The 16,232-nt window shown below is 50.8% G+C and overlaps 3 protein-coding genes across 3 annotated transcripts; 2 read left to right on the forward strand and 1 right to left on the reverse strand.

The window, feature by feature from the left end:
• Nucleotides 1-1,760: 1,760 nt before the first annotated feature.
• BCR38DRAFT_49748 (uncharacterized protein) lies at nucleotides 1,761-2,838 on the reverse strand. The gene has a single exon (XM_040864774.1). The coding sequence runs from the start codon at nucleotides 2,693-2,695 to the stop codon at nucleotides 2,036-2,038; it is 660 nt and encodes a 219-aa protein (XP_040713185.1). The 5' UTR covers nucleotides 2,696-2,838; the 3' UTR covers nucleotides 1,761-2,035.
• Nucleotides 2,839-3,653: 815 nt separating this feature from the next.
• Nucleotides 3,654-6,506, forward strand: BCR38DRAFT_459889 (CP2 transcription factor; the record flags this gene model as incomplete). Its single annotated transcript, XM_040862344.1, has 3 exons — nucleotides 3,654-3,667; nucleotides 3,884-4,051; nucleotides 4,280-6,506. 3 exons carry the CDS (start codon nucleotides 3,654-3,656, stop codon nucleotides 6,504-6,506), a joined length of 2,409 nt encoding a protein of 802 aa, XP_040713186.1.
• A 4,602-nt stretch (nucleotides 6,507-11,108) lies between these two features.
• Nucleotides 11,109-11,676, forward strand: BCR38DRAFT_49772 (uncharacterized protein). Its single transcript, XM_040864776.1, has one exon. The coding sequence runs from the start codon at nucleotides 11,269-11,271 to the stop codon at nucleotides 11,563-11,565; it is 297 nt and encodes a 98-aa protein (XP_040713187.1). The 5' UTR covers nucleotides 11,109-11,268; the 3' UTR covers nucleotides 11,566-11,676.
• Nucleotides 11,677-16,232: the final 4,556 nt, after the last annotated feature.

Below are 16,232 nucleotides of genomic sequence, written 5' to 3' on the forward strand. Positions count from 1 at the left end.
TGGTGATGTGGATATACACATGGGGGTTATATCGCATATGCCCATTGCATTCCTGACGGATCCAAGCCCTGTCAGCGCTGTCAGTGACAAGTTTCCCCCACCTTCCCCACCCCACTGTCATAGAGTCGGATGAGGGCCATGAGGTTCGACAATGGAAATATCTGTTCCGATGATCAGCAGGCGCGAGTCAGTTCTTTGTTACACATGCTCAAAGCAGAAATTGGATGTCATTGAGTTGTTTCGAGAATCGCCGAATTGCGAATTGGGATATTGAAGGTCAAAGACATGACTGCTCGTCATGTGGTCCTGATCACCAGGGGCATTGGAAGGTGGCTTGGTCCTCAACTGACGATCCACTTATCCTATCCATTATACCGTCATCGCTGTCTCATACATGATTGTAATATGGTGGTAGCGGCGGTGTAAATACCCAAAAGAGTGTCTTCATCCAGATGCAGCCAGAGCATCCTCTATCTTTGACAGGCTAGTTTGGCGGAGATGTGGAGATAAGAGTTGCATTGTCCACGTGCTGCAACCGACCGGAGTCAAGACCGGTCAAATGAGCATTAGGCAAATGTGGACAGCAAGTCTTCAGCCACAACCTCCAAAAAGTGCTGCATTGTGGCACCGACTCATCGCTGAACGATTTGAGGGCACGAGTGAAAATACACAGACGATCTAAGGAGCCGCGGCTGTCAATCTTCATTTTAGCTGACAATTCTGCTGATCAATGTTGTCCGACGAGTCAACGACAATGCGAAAATTCGCTCACTCTGTACATCAGTTGAAGGTTAACGAGAGTGATTGAGAGCAAAGCCTTGAATTGCTAATACGTGACGGGAGGCTTTTAGCGTGTTGCCTCAATCTCCCACAAGGGGTCATTGGTGTAAGCCTTCAGTTTTACGCGCCGTCACCACGTGCTATCACCTCATGGGCGAATTGAAAGGGTTAAGCGGAAACCAGCCACGTTGAATTAATACCACTGGCGTGATGCTAAACTGTTACGAGGGTAGGCAGCTTGTCACGGTCGAGTGGTCGAGGCATCGTTAGAGAGTGCTTGTTTTTTTAACTTGACTTCAATCCGTTACCTATGACAAAACGGCGTCAGCGTCCAATTAAGCTCGTTAAGTCGTACTTAACTTCTCCATCTCCGACTTCCGTCCTCGTTGGCCAGGTTTGATATGACTCCATCTGACCAATCCGATATTGAGCCCCTGGCCCAGATTCGAAGCTGAGGAATCGAGCTTGCCTGAAACCATTGGACGATACTGCTCGCAAAGGCCAAGATTCATTCATAAATACAGTTGCCACGACGGGAAACACTAGAGCTGTTGTCGGTCTTGCCGGCAACCCGAGTGGGTCCCCGCCTAGGGACCCATAGGCTCTTCCACGTATTTAGACGGTTGTTGAAGTGACCGAAAGCCATGGATGCAAGTGCCACCCCCGCCTTCACAGCAACCGTATGTTGATATATACGTCTCTCAGAGTTCGTCGAAGAACTGAGCGGCGCCAGGGTAGGGGTGATTACAGTGGCACCTCGATGAATTAAGAAAAACCGTTCCGCTATCCCATCCTTCTGTCGTCTGAACCATCTTCATAAACTGTAAGTTGTTGAGTTGGCACCTGAAGGTCTGACAATACGTGATGGTCAAAGCGAGATTGCCTGGCATGCTGGCGATAGCCGCGAGAGCCTCCTACTTTACAGGTGACCAAAGCGGCAAGCGCCGCATAAGCCTTCTCTAGTCCCCGGCATAGTTTATCTCATCTCAAATCTACTTGCTCTGGGCTGAATTAAACCACGTTCATGTTTATGTCCCTAGGCGGCGTAGCTCGCGAAAGCAATTACCGTCTGCAATACCACCTAAAGCAACTTGAGTAACTTAAGGACCCGTGGCCGTGTGCCTCATTAGAAGGATCACGCCGTACATTTAAATCGGTGATTAGAAGCCAGTCTAAGTTAGGAAAACAAAGGTGTAGCTTATGATCAATTTTCATTGCACGCGGTTTTGCGATATGTCTAACATCAGTTCTGATCTCACAAAACTAAATCCCTATGCAATTTCCCATAAAGAACCACTGGAACTGTTAGCAATTCTGCATTTCGCTTGTTAGAGAAAGATGAGGATAGAAAGTCATCATGGGTAGGATTTGTCTTCATAATTGTTGTGATTGTGATCGATCTAGGCCATGTTGAAGCTGATATCAAGGGAGTCCTTGATGTGGTCTGGAGCCAAGCTCCAATCCAGCGCAGAAGCGAAGTGGCTATCTGTCCAAATCGAGCCTTTAGCTTAGGACGCTCCGCTTTGCCGTCAAAAGAATCACAATAATTTTTTTGACAATTTGAGGGAAGACTCTTTAACTGACATATCAAACGATATTGCTGGGACATGGACATTGGGCTGCATCCACGTTGCCCAATCAATGAGCAAGCGCTTTTAAGCCGGACACTGCGCCTCAGGTGTCGTTTGGGCGGACAATTGTAGAAGATGCACTCGTCTTCCCCCCGCACCTGCCACTCGGAAAGTGCAATCGCAATCGCAGCACTTGATCTTTCAGAGGGACACTGTCGAACTTCACAAACCCTCCACCCACCCCCCACCCCTCCCAAAAAAAAACAAGAGCTCAACCTCGAGGTGAGAAAGGTTGCATCATCATTCGTTTCTTTTGGAGAAATATCGCTCTCCAACAATTTCATCAATCATCGCGGAGCGAGTCTATTGGCAGGGCCTGCTACACCCTGGTCAACCTCATCGCCATCCCATCTGGAGCGGCACAGATCAGTGATACCAGCTAGGGCATCGCACGCCGACAGTTGCAGGGGGGGAGGGCAGGAAAAATGTACGTACTGCGCCTTCCCAGGGTTCGAATCAATCGTCAGATTCGAAGTACCTGGGACCCAGCTCCTGAGTTCCCGCCCAACACCGTACCGGTTACTTTGCCCCGAGATATCCTGCCCTTGTCCACTCGGCCGGCTGTCCAAGGAGACAGACGCCCCATGATCCATGGCAGGTCGCGCGCCCAGCCAGCTTATGCGGTCCCTTCCATTGACGTGTACTAGTATTATTTTCTCTGCTACCATGTACCTCCTACTCTTTCAAGGGCCACACCCCGTCCCCGGATGACACCACGCCCACAATACATAGCAGCACCTGGGGCAGCCGTCGACGCCGTGTCCCACGAAGGACTTGCTGCCAAGTACTCCATCACATATTGCTGAAGTAGTAGGGTACCCACCCGATCCTTAGTGAGCTGTGCTATAATACAGTCACCCTTCATCAAATCAGCCTCTTCTACCATACTCATAATCTCTGCCTCTGCTCTGCGTGTTTACCGCTTTCCTGGATTTTATTCCTCTGATACAAGCCAGCCTGTCCCCCACGATCGTTTTTTTGAATTCACTCTACGCGCCCGCAAACAACTTCGACCTTCGATCGATCTCTATGAAATCCTTTACAGACACAGGAGCAGCTCCCGCCCGTCTTTGCCCTTCCCCACCACAACACCTCATTGCCACCCTCGACGACGCCTTCTGCAGCGAAATCAGTCCACTTTGAACGTCACATTTTCGCGACGGCCTGAACTTCATCGCAATTTGTACTGAAATTCTCACGGTTTCGCTGTCTAACGACAGCACCTCCCAAATGCCTTCTCAGATGTTTAGACAGAGGTGAGTGAGCCTGCTATTTTTTGTGATGTGATCCTTGGCACTAGCTGTGGAAGCCGCAGCCAGCCCGTCTGGGGACCTCTGACTTTGAAAACTGCGCGCTCTTGAAGCTGTCGTACCCTCAACCAAACAGCGCATTCCGTTCTTCCACAAAAAATAATTGATACAATACTATCGCATTTCGCAGGATGAACGCTGACATGCTTGCGCGCATTCTAGGACGAGCGCACAGAAGCCCGGGCATGACTTGCTTGCCAACTTCCGACAACAGTTTCCTGAGGTCTCTACAGGGCCCTCGACAACCTCGGCCGCACCAGCTGCTACGCAAACCACTGTCGCTGGCGACAACCCCATACTTGTCGCCGGTGCCCCCAACCAGTCCGAAAGGTATGCCCGTTTCCCACTGTTCTCTCAGGATGTCTACACCTCGTGATGTTTCTTTCTGGGTGATGCGGTGCAAGCGCCGATTGCGAACGCGGGGTATTCCGCCCAACCATGGCTTGAGACTGCCAATTGCTTGCCATTGCCAGCCTCGAGCTCCACGATTCTTAGATCTTGGCGCATGACACCGTCCGAATTGCATCTGTGGCTAACGTAGCTCAAACTAACTTATAGAAGCCACAGCTTAAGTCACGATGTCTTTCGGGACCAAGACCCCACCCCACGGGGTTCCGGAGAACCATGGCGGTTCACGCCGTCAATGCTGGATCCCAACTCCTTCTCCTTCTCCGCGTTTGCGAACCAGCCGCCGGGCTATTACACGCCAACTCCCGGCGGTAACAACACGCTTTACCACCCGCAAGCTGGCGACTTACATACACCAACAATGGGCTTAGGAATGGGGTTGGGTACGCCCTTGTCGCTGCCGACCAGTGAAGCAGCCATGCACTCGGGTGCCCCCATGGTGGACCTCGCCCATTTTCAGCACGGGATGCCGCCGCATCATTTCCAGACCTTCAACCCCTTCATGCAAGCGGCGCCACCTCAGCCGTCGTTCGCCCCTTCATCCTTCGTCCACCAGGACACGGGATACGAGACAATGGATCAGGATGGGTCGCCCTTGGATTCCGAGGGCCACGAGGAGCGCATGGGTTCCATCGATGCTACGTTTAACTCGCAGTCACCGCCCATGGGCTTCCAAACTAGGCACTTCGGCATGTCCATGGCTCACGCATTACCGCCATCGGCTGAGAAGTTCCGCTTCCATGCCACGCTAAATGCACCAACGGCAATGATCAAGCATGCCGACGAAATCCCCGTAACATATTTAAACAAAGGACAGGCATACTCATTGTCAGTAGTTGATACGTCGGCGACGTTGCCCGTCGCGCCCGGAACCCGTTACCGGACATTCGTGCGGATTTCGTTTGAGGACGACCAGCAGCGGCAGAAGCCGGGGGTTTGTTGGAGCCTCTGGAAGGAAGGACGGGGCACTAACGAGGCGCATCAGCGTGGTGGTAAACTCCAAGCTGTGGAGTACGTGGAAGCGGGACAACCAGCAGAAGGCGACGACAAACGAACCCGTGTCGAACTAGACACGGCCTCTTTCGACGGATTTTCGGTAATCTGGACCCCTGGCCTCAACGGCGCCCCTGAGTGTAACGTTGCTGTGCGCTTCAACTTCCTGTCGACCGATTTCAGCCACTCTAAAGGCGTGAAGGGCATTCCTGTGAGACTATGCGCCAAAACTGTTGCCCTACCACCCGATGGAACGTCATCTCCATCCGATGGCCCGACAGAGATTTGTTACTGCAAAGTCAAGCTGTTTCGAGATCACGGCGCCGAACGGAAGCTTTCAAATGATGTGGCTCATGTCAAGAAGACGATTGACAAACTAAAGCAACAGATCGCACAGGCGGAGAGCGGCATGAAGGAGTTCGGCAAGAGAAAAAGGGGTGGGGCTTCGCAAGGCAAAGGCCCGGACACGGCGCGGCCGGGTAAGATCCAGAAACACAAGAGGACGTGGTCCATGTCTTCAACCAGCTCGGCGGGCGGTGGCGGTAGGCCGTCATTGGAGGATGACCTACATTTTAAGCTTCAGACTTTGCAGGACATGTTCACCAGCACCCGGCCAGTCAGCGTTCTCTACCTTCGTGGTGAAGATTTGGACGATCCAGATTTGCACCCCGTAACTCTCGCGGGGGAGCCAATTGACCTGACAAAGGTGGATGCGAAAGACGGGCTGGCATGGCAAGCGCGAAGTGAACGCAGCTCAATTGCCAACTCATCGCTCGTCTCACCATCTCCGAGTTCCATGTCGTTGCATTCGCAGGCCTCCGCAGTAGTCGCCAATCCCCAATGGAACGAATTCCAAGGTTCGGGTAACCAGTCTCCCAGACAGACGTCGGACCAGCCCACGAAGGTGGGCAAAACGGATGTCGCCGGCAACTTTAGTGGTTGGATTGAAGCATTGGGAGTAGACGGATCCTACCGGCCGCCGACAGAACAACCTACTAAGCCTACCGCATGTTTCTATGTTGCGCGACGCCAGAAATCGCCCGCCGACCCAAGAGAACTTCATCGAGCGGTATATTTGACCCGAAGGACCCTTTCAGAATTCGTGTCTAAGGTGGCCATGAAGTGGGGCATCGATGCCACCAAGGTGGTTCGGACTGTACATGTGCTAGGAAGCGGACTTGAAGTTGAAGTGGACGAGGATGTCATTCGCGAATTGGCCGAAGGACAAGACATGATTCTCGATATTGCCGAGGTGGAGAGGAAGGTGCCCCAGCTCAAAAGAGAATGGGAAATGGCCGTCGACGCTCCGGATGAGGGAGATGCGTCTTCGATACACAGTGTGCTTCACACAACAACCGGATATGAACTGCGACTCACATTCTGATTTCATGGCGGCGACCACAGGGGCACAGGGGGGAGGGGGGCGGGGGGCAAGGGGGGTTACAGCGGACATAGACTGGGGTTCAGATTCACTTTTTGCGACCAAACCGATGGATCGACTTGGGATACAACTGCACACATACTACACAAGCGATGGGGCGGGCTTTTGCTTTAGTCTTTTGGCGTTGACCGGTCCTTCAAAGATACCACTCCCTTCATGGGCAGCTCTGATATTTCATTTCTTCAGCCTGCTAGGCTGTTACTTGGGTTATTCTAAGACCAGCGTCGACTGGAGACGATTTACGGAACTTTTGTGTGGACGGAGAAGAGCAATACCACGGAGCTGCTTGGAAATACCTACTTGCATGGATATGGGAACACATCGCGAGATAATATGAAACGGTGGAAGAAAACGGGTCGAGAAGCTGCGCTTCGCTGTTACACATATGGATCGTCACCGAACAATTCGTCTTCTTCAACAATATTCTTTTTACCGTACTATCTTGTCAAAACACACTTCCTGTTACTGTAATATGGAGGCGATACCATGGAAACAGCTTAGGCGGCCTAGATACAAAATGGGCTACGTGGCGCATCGCCCCCGTCCAATATCAAATGTACACATATGCTCTTCCTTCAGAGGCTCTAACACTGTCTCTTCTTCGGCTTGTTCCCAAACACATGGTGAACTTTGGATGCGTTATGAATGCAAAACGCGGACGCGCCAAGGCCTATTGACCCCGGTCCAAGTCCCCGGATCGAGACAAAGCTTAAATGATGACATGGGCAGCATTTCGCAACTTCGGGACGATGATTGGAACAAGCACGACGGAGAGACGCGCGTGGCAATCTCGCCTGCCACGAGCCTCAATTTCACTGCATGTGGCATTCGGAAGTGAAGACCAGTCTCTCCCGTTTTTGTCGTCTTCCGAACCTGCTTTTCCAGGGGACGGGCAGGACAGGACCCGAATAGCAGTACTCCCTCCGTGCGTGCCGCCCTTCCTTGTGATCCCAAACCACCATAAAATTAGATGCGCAAATCGGTACACATGGGTGCCATGACGGCAATAATAATCGCGGTAGTAAGGATTACGTGGCCACTACCATCGATCGGGAGATTTCGTTGAATCCATCATCAAATGTCACCAAATAATGGTGATCTACTTTTTCAACTACCGTCGGCTCCTTCAAACGGCGGTTATATCATGTGAGCTATTGGCGACGGAGCCTGGAAGCCTAAGTTGTGGAGCTAATTGAGCGCCCTACGGGACGGTTGAAGCTTTTTGCACGAAAAGGCCGATGACATTTGGGGCTTCGCATAGTTGTGGTTGCATTGTAATTGTGAGCGACTCTGGGTGAAGCAAGCCCAAGTGGCTGACCCGCCGTCGTGACGGTTTGTGAAGCCCTCGGAATCGTGCCCGCTTCTGCCGTTCTTTCCGTTTTGTTTCTCAATATGCCTGTAATTTGCACAGAAGACTCGAGGGAATCAATGACCGTTACGCCTGTGGCTGTCGTAGCATTAGTGGCTTACCTTCTGTGAGTCGTCCCGCTAGCCGGGACGGAATCGCTAATCCGTTTCGCGAGTCCACCCCGAGCAATTTACACTCATCGACATCAAACATGAAACGCTCAACCATCGAATCCCTACCCAAAGCATCATTCCATCCGAGGGCGATGAGCGCCTAATTTCATACTCTAACTGTTCAACGTCCAAGTCCATCACCAGCAAAGCAATGAATGCTGTTCACTTGGCACGTTGGGCTCTCATGGATTCGCCGGGCCCAAACTGTCGAGCTACCAGCCAGAAAAGCCAGATTGCAATCTTGGCGCAGAAAAAAGAAACACCCCAGAGTTTCCAGCGCTTTTCATCATGGCGCCAAATCTGCGTTGAGTAGCGCCCGGACGTTGGCCCAAGATACACACTACAGTGTCATCCGACTAAAATAATGCCGGACTATCCACCCAAGCTTCTTCTCTTTGACACATCATCTCCCTCGGAAACGCTACCTATCGGCCAAATAGCGGCTGAGATCAGAGGGCTGCAAAGAACAGCACACCAGCAGCAGCACTAGACGCACCTAATGCGTCAAGCCACGAGGATCGGCATTCATCTTTACTCAAAGTGCTGTCAAACAACGACTGCACAGCCTCAACGTGTGGCGAGTGCTGCGTGGACTTGCAGGTCGAGATGTGCCCATCTTCCCCGTTTCGGCCATTTCACCATCCACAGGTGCGTCTAGATGGCCCATCAGCCCCATCTACTTGAGGGTCTAGTGGTGTATACCTCGACGCAAAGTATCGAGGTACTTTGGCCTAGCTTCGTCTCGTAGCTTTAGTAGCTTTAGGCGGGTCGCCCTTTGGGCAATAAAGACACCCTGCCAGGTTGCGAAGGTCGGATCTTCTCTCTGCTCCACGGGACAAGGGGGGGATGCAGGAACTGTTGATCTTTGGAAGCTGCTTCCGTATGCGAGATCCAATGGCCGGCTGGCTTCGCGGAAGCTCTCACAGTCGTCTAAGGCTCAGCCACTCGTTCGACATGCAGAATATTGGTGTTTGGCGCACGCCCTCCGAAGTCCAAGCAACAACTGCCTATAACTAGGTGTGGATTGGCTTCTCGACAGCACCGGTTGGCCGGGCCATTACTAAAGTTCGACCGATGCCTGCAGTAATCGGGTTCTGGAAGTATCTTTGCAACGTCTTGCTTTCCTTACCAGTCATGGGGACTGGCATGCTCTAGAGTCTACAGGCGCCCCAAATCGGGAGAGGCGTTGCGATGTGCTACCGTTGCGACCTAAAATGCAATCTATCAAAGACGGCTGGGGGTAGTCCCATACCGTTGCGTTGCATACGTTCTACTTCCTCACGAGCATGAGTCTAAAAAAAATCGTGAATACGCCACCAGCCGCTGGAATTCAACCAACCCCCTTCCCGATGGAAAGACTCGTGCGGAAATCTACAATTCATTATTGCCCATCCCTCTCGAAGGATAGCGACGGGTACACAGGGGCCAGCCTTTCCGATTTCCAGTGCATCGCATTGTATTTTGCAGCGGACTCGAATCCCGAACGATAGGTCAGAATTCATTCTTGCAAGATGCAGGTAGACCTTAGGTGCTGCAACTAAAGATTCCTAGTGCATCGTCGGAGTCTGTTACATGTACATTGGTTCCTTACCGCTGCATCATGCACCCGTGACGCGCTGCGAGCGCAAGCCAGCCTAGCTCGAGCGGTCAGGTGGCTTGTTAAGCGGCCGAGGTATCGATACGTCCAGGCCATCAAGGGCCTTAGCAAGTACGGCTAAAGCGCACTCGCCACAGAAGGTCTAGAACACCACGTAGCCACCGCGTAGCTTCGGGGGGCTGGACTCCCGTAGTCACCGTCTCCTCGGGACTGTTCTCTGCCCCGCGCGGTCTGGCTCCATCAGGAGAGCCCGGCACCGATCACCGGCAAAAGCTGGAAGAAACGGCACACGGCACGTTCCTAGTCACGACTCGCCGATTTCGAGCAATTCATTGATCGTCTCGCAAAGCCATGTCCGGGATCAAGTCAACTCCCCAGTGTATTCGAAACTGAACGATCACTCCTTGCCAGTTGTTAGTTGTACACGGCATGCAGGGCACCGAACAGATGATTAAGGTTTATGTCATTTACTGCCGAGGCCACACCAACAAGATCAAGACGAGATTTCAGAGGCCTCCGTCAGGCACGAAGAAACGGGCTATGACGCTCTGCATTGGGATATCAGGGGATCTGCCCAATTAGAGAACTAGAGTATGCCGGCTTCAGCTGGGCCAGGGGGTTGTAGTCCTGTGATGAAAGACGTGTCCAGGAGACGACGCGTACCCTTTAGGAACGGCAGCCGAATAAGCCAAACGCGATGGTCGCCCCTTGTGGCTTCAGGAAATGTAGTCGGTGAGCTACGGTTGCGGCAACGAGGGAGTCAGGGCCAATCGTTCTCGGGAGACTGAGGCTTGCTAGGGGAAATGCAAATACTGCTGGGTGGAGAGATGTTTGTAGATATCGCCACTGTGGCAGCAGGTGTGTCGGTTTGCCATGGGTGAGCGAGCCACAGTTCTAGATTGACACCCCGGGTAAAATACTCGTTTGGGTAAAAGATAGGGTGGAACAGCATTGGGATGGAAGGAAATCGGCTGGAATACTAGCCATAATACGATACGCGAAGCCGGGGAGGAGAGGGGTTGGGCGGCAAATGGCCAGCATACAGTTTGGCCGTACTTCGCAGACGGGGCTTGACCATCCTCGCTCGCTGCTTGGGGAAGAGCTAACTTTGCCACTCGCTTGCCCACCCCAAACGCAGCGAGCCACAGGTCGGGGTGACTTTGCAGTCGTCAAAGCGCAACTGCGGAACCAATGGAAAGTCCGGTTCAAGTGCCAGGATTGCCCTATCCGGCAGTTGGTGGCGTTCGCCACAGGAAGTAGGAAGTAGACAAGATCGGAGCAACGGTATACCACCTCAGCTCACCCCCTGGGACTCATGCAAGCGAACGACGAGCATTGCCTAGATGAGCACTCACCGAAGATCAACCGGCGTCCCGTCGGTCAGACAAAAGGTCGTATTGTGGTTGTGCATGTCGGGGTCAAGCCTCATGTCATCACATATTACAGGCCTCTAGTGGGCAAGCCACTTGGGATCGTTGCGGTGACGAAAGAGGACGAGGCGGTGAGCTCAACCACACCCAAGGGACACCCTGTGATCGACGTCTTGATGTGCTATTTGGGGCCTGTCTAGGGCTGAGGCCGCGTTTGATGTTGGTCCGACCAATCTGGGCTCTGGGCATGTCTGGATCCACGGTGCGGGCATGCGGAAGTAGAAATGCAACAAGCTATCGTTACGACGATGGGGTGAATCACGTCAGTCATACAGTATCGTCAGCTCTGCGAGGAAGATACTTGGGTTTCCATTGGAAGTGGGGGTTTACGCCGAGAACTTCGAAGAAAGAGCCAAGAGAACTGTTTTTTTGCCTTTCTTTTCGTGATGGGTACAACCGTGGAGTTCTCTGCCGACGGACGCGCAATCTGTCATACGGGTTGGGGATGTGTTGAGATGTGGTAAGTGACGTCATTAGACTCGATTGGTTGCAGAACAACAACGCCGACGACTCGACTTAACCTCGACATTATATTCTGCCGGTGCTTGTCCTGTGTGCTTTTCTCGGCTAATTTCCTAACATTGACAACACCAAGGGTCGGTGAATTTCCAAAGGCAAGTCCGGAGCCAAAATCTCATGGATTGTCAGGTCGTTGCGGTCGCACCGGCCGTAGGCGATGGATGATCACCACAAACACTTCCCCTTTTTCAGCTCCACGTCATTGTTAGCGCAACTTGCGATCATAACCCCACCCGTTGTCTGGGTCGTATGTAAGGAACGTGTACCAAGAGCGCTGATTGGCTATCGGCTGGAAAAGAGTCATGTGGAATGAAAATTCCATTCCGTGCCATGACGATATTGACTGCCAATGTCGTGCTTGGTGCAAATTGCGGTGAATATGGATTGAAGAGGGGCAGTCTGGAGAATTCCGCTACTTGACATGAAGCAGGCTATGCGGTGACCATTAATGGTGGTGTCGGTGCGGGTCGCCGGTTGATGAAGAGAAGAAGGCGCGTGGGGGTGGGATGCTGAGGTTGCGAGATCTGTAATACATTGTGGTAATAGACAGGTAATCTATGATGCGTACTGCTTATCCGGCAACATTTTCGTTGACAGCATGGTCCGAGTCGTTCAACAGGTGTTAGCTGAGACTTATTCATGGGCAATGGAATAGGGGTGTCGGCCTGTGATTTGTCCCGGCACTTCATAAGACTGCTGTAATAGCTCAATTACACTGACTTTCAATTCAGTAAAACCGCGTTGGTCAGGGGGGTCATACGTCGGTTGACTATATAATCATTATTATCGTCGTTACGTGCTTTGAACAACCAGGAGGGCAACTCACTCAAAAAACCAAGGAGGCCACGCGAGTAGGGGTGGAAAGCACGAACACTCCTGTGGCCTTTATCTTGATGATCTGTGGTATAAAGTTATTGGGATTCTGCTTCCACTACGTAGCCACGATGGTAGGAATTCTTCTACACTATATTTCCTCTGCCCTTTGGCGACATGTCGCGAATGTGAAATTTCGAGTGTTCCAGCTCGATAAACCATGCTATTCTGTCTTGAATCTGACCGCTTCCATCGCATATCCTGCCTCCGCAGCATTTTATACATACATCAAGTTCTCTATCATAGCAGATACGATACGAGCCACAATGTTTTGGCGACTCTGAAATCTTTTGGGTTGTTTTTCTTTTTCTTCCTTTTGTTTCCGTGTGTTTGTGGTTTCTCATGGGGTGTTGAAGAGGAATCGGTAGTACTGTGGTGAGAATGCCATATTTTAGACAGCATATGGCAACATGATGGCTTCGGAGTCTTTATGAGATTCATTCTAAATGATTGCCCAAGTGTTGTGCTTTTGCAATGATCAGATAAGGGGCCCGAAAGAGTTGATTGTGCTGCGGTAACGATTCCGTGTAGAGAATAGTCCGTGTTAGCTTCGGTGACCAGTGGTAATCGTTGAGGCATTGCCCATATCTATCTTTTTGATTCTAATATCTAGTTGTAAACAAAGATCAGGTGTATTGCCCAAGAGTTGCGTGACATTATCATCCGGCAATGAGGATTGGGGTGGCCCCCAGAGTAGATGAGTTATTTCACGTCCACCGCATCCGATGCCATCGACTCGATCGTTCTGAAATTATGAGGATCCATACCAAATAGTACTGACAGTATATGATTCATTGTGGGTAAGGCAGTTGTGTTTGATAGATGCCAGTAGCTACTACCCAAAGTACCTATCAGCCGTTTTCTCAAAGTAGGACTGATCCAGTGATGGGTCGGCAGACTTAGTCTGAAGATGACAAGTCCCCGAGCTGAAGCCAATACTTGCCCTAAATAAAGTCCATGTAGAAGCATGAGGAAGTACATGACTATCCTCCGTTGCACAGCTTGAAGCACCACGTCGCCTAGCAAGCCACTTGATACACTGTGGACGAAGAAGTTTTGTATCTGTGCAACTTTCCCTTGCCGAAATTCTCATAATGATATATTAGCTGAATAAGATGCTAATCACAACGTATTGGCACCAAGTTTATCCTTCACAAACTTGATTTCACTGACCTGTCTATAAGCTTCAAACTCTCCTCGCAGCTCTTATTTCTTAACTAGCGAAGCATCATAATTACTGGATCAAGCGTCGCAAACACATCCAATATCGTCATCCACTTGGTTGGCAAGGGAAAGTATCTCCCGGGTGCGCACTTCAGCTCTTATCATAACTTTACTCTTCAGCCCACCATGATCAATAAAACTTGGAAAATACTGGGGAGCTGAAGTCTGGGCAGAGGCTAAGATGGTTGCGGGCTTTGCTGCTTACACATGTATTAAAATGAAAGTGGCTGATTCGACATGGGTATCTGTGTTTCGCAACGGTGGGTTAGCCCATTCCAGTGCCGAATCTTCAGCCTGTTTAGATGTTTTAGGCACGCACTCCTGGCCAGGCTACGCCAAACTACTTGAACACTTTTCCGACACCAAGGTCGCAAAAGTAAGAAGACACAGCAAATCACAACGAGGCTCTGCTACAGCTGGGTCCAAATAATAGCAGAATTGATATAAGCTACGGTTACAACTATACAAACCTTCTCTATAAATATCTCTCCGATGATATAAACCTGTATGATGAAATTTTATCTGTCTATCGAAGTATTTAGAGGCCAGGACGGTCGACTCCTTGCTTCAATTTGATACCTCGCTATGCAACTACTTCCCTTACTACTAAGTCTCTCTGAACGCTCATCTGTCCTTCAAACACAGCGGAGAATCGAATGCGAGTTAAACCACCTCAGTCAGGTTGCAAGAGTCAATCTGGCGAGATCCCGTTGTACGCTGCACCGCGTTGTTACTCCTATCCTGTACAAACGCAACATCAAATATGACCAAGAAAGAGTCCGCGCTGTTCATATCGGCGAGCAAAGAGTTTTCTGCCATCCTCCGCAAGAGTATCGCCTATGGAGCTGATCGCAATACGGAGGATCGCGCGTTGATAGCCCTGGGAAAATAGCAATCTCGAAGACCTCCGCAGCTGCTAACGCGCGAAATCTAGGTGAGACATGAAAATGGACCAAGTCAACAATTGTACTGCTCTTTATTGGGCAGCAGCTTTCAGATACGAGGACGTGGTCGATATCCTTCTTCAAAACGGTGCCGATGTAACCAAGCAAGCTACTATTCTAAGGGGCTCTAACATATGGCTGGTATCAAAAAGGACCAATGAGATGAGACCTTGTGGTGCTCTTTGTGATCAAGCGGCGCTATCTGCTCTGAGACCGAATCCCATTGCAAAGCGGAAGCCCATTATACTTTGCTGTAGTAAACAAGGCCTGTAGGTACACGCCGAGACAAGATCAAAGCATGGCTTTGATGAAGGTAGGAAGGCGACTGACAGACGCTGGGGCTTCCTTCGTCACGCCCCTAGATATTGGGACCCATGCGCTACACCAAGCAGCCGGCACCCTGTATCTGGAGAGGACGAGAGTTCCACCTCAAGGCAATAAACGCGGGTCCAAAAGATAAGGGTAAGGCGAAGAATAACCCATTACATCATATATTTTTCTGGTGGAAGGACCTGCCTAGACTTACACGTATTATTCGACTGTTGGTACAATTTGAAGCCGACATCGACACCTTGAATATGAATTCAATGGGGACACTTCATCACTATGGGTTGTTTCAGTTATCGGTATACGAGGAGAAAGCTCAGGATTAGAGCGGCGCAATTGGGCACACTCCGGGTCGAGAAACAGATCACGGTGTTGAAACCGATGCTCACCGAGCTTACCCGCGCGAACAATGACAAAGCTCGAGAAGAACACCTCCACAATCGAGCCTTGCAACTAGCCCACCTGGGAAAATAAAGCCGACCAAGAGCGTTAGTACGGACGGGCGGTCGACTATTAACGCTGTATAACCTCCAAGCCTGGGATGTAGCAACACCCCTCGAAGCTTTATCTCATCCAAATCTTCAAGATCCTTTAATACTGTTGTCTTGTTATAGTCCTGAGGATCCATAGAACCGCCCAGTTGCTTGATACGTCCTTCGAATCATACCCATGTAGTGCGACTCGAGAACCTGATGACACCACACGACATATTATATGAGTTGCAGCACTGCGAAGACACCCCACCATGACGAAGCTCCTTAAGAATCAAAAGAAAAAATCATTAAGAGCTGAACTGCATTAGATACACGCCGATGCCAATGTTTACGGATGGACGACAAGTGACAAGGATTGCCGCATAATAATTATCTGGTTTTACATGGATATCTTAGCCTGCTCTTCCCCGCTCTACTCTGTTCCCGTTTTCGCCAGCTGCAATGTGTAGAAGGTTCTCGAGGCTGATACTTGCGAAATCTATAATGATTTATTATTGTATACCCCAGTCACACCAGCTGGATGATGAGTGTAGCGGTAGGGCCGACTGCCCATAGGTAGTATTTACGCAGCTGCAGATTCATAGGGTGCGAGGAGGTAGTCCCATCATCATCACCAGTACAGCCCTCTTGCCTCTCTCCCCCCTATATATATAGAGAGAGAGAAGGAGACCTTCTTTCGTAGCAAATGATTAGTTGATCACCTTCAAGCAATGTTCCCACGTCAAGCCTCTATTTTATCC

The sequence above is a fragment of the Pseudomassariella vexata genome, assembly GCF_002105095.1.
Source record: "Pseudomassariella vexata strain CBS 129021 chromosome Unknown BCR38scaffold_11, whole genome shotgun sequence".
In the NCBI taxonomy this organism is placed as follows: Eukaryota; Fungi; Ascomycota; class Sordariomycetes; order Amphisphaeriales; family Pseudomassariaceae; genus Pseudomassariella; species Pseudomassariella vexata.

Bases quoted from the DNA above. Each gene is read 5' to 3' on its own strand.
- BCR38DRAFT_49748 (XM_040864774.1), bottom strand. From the start codon at position 2,695: ATGAAATTGTTGGAGAGCGATATTTCTCCAAAAGAAACGAATGATGAT.
- BCR38DRAFT_49772 (XM_040864776.1), top strand. From the start codon at position 11,269: ATGTTGGTCCGACCAATCTGGGCTCTGGGCATGTCTGGATCCACGGTG.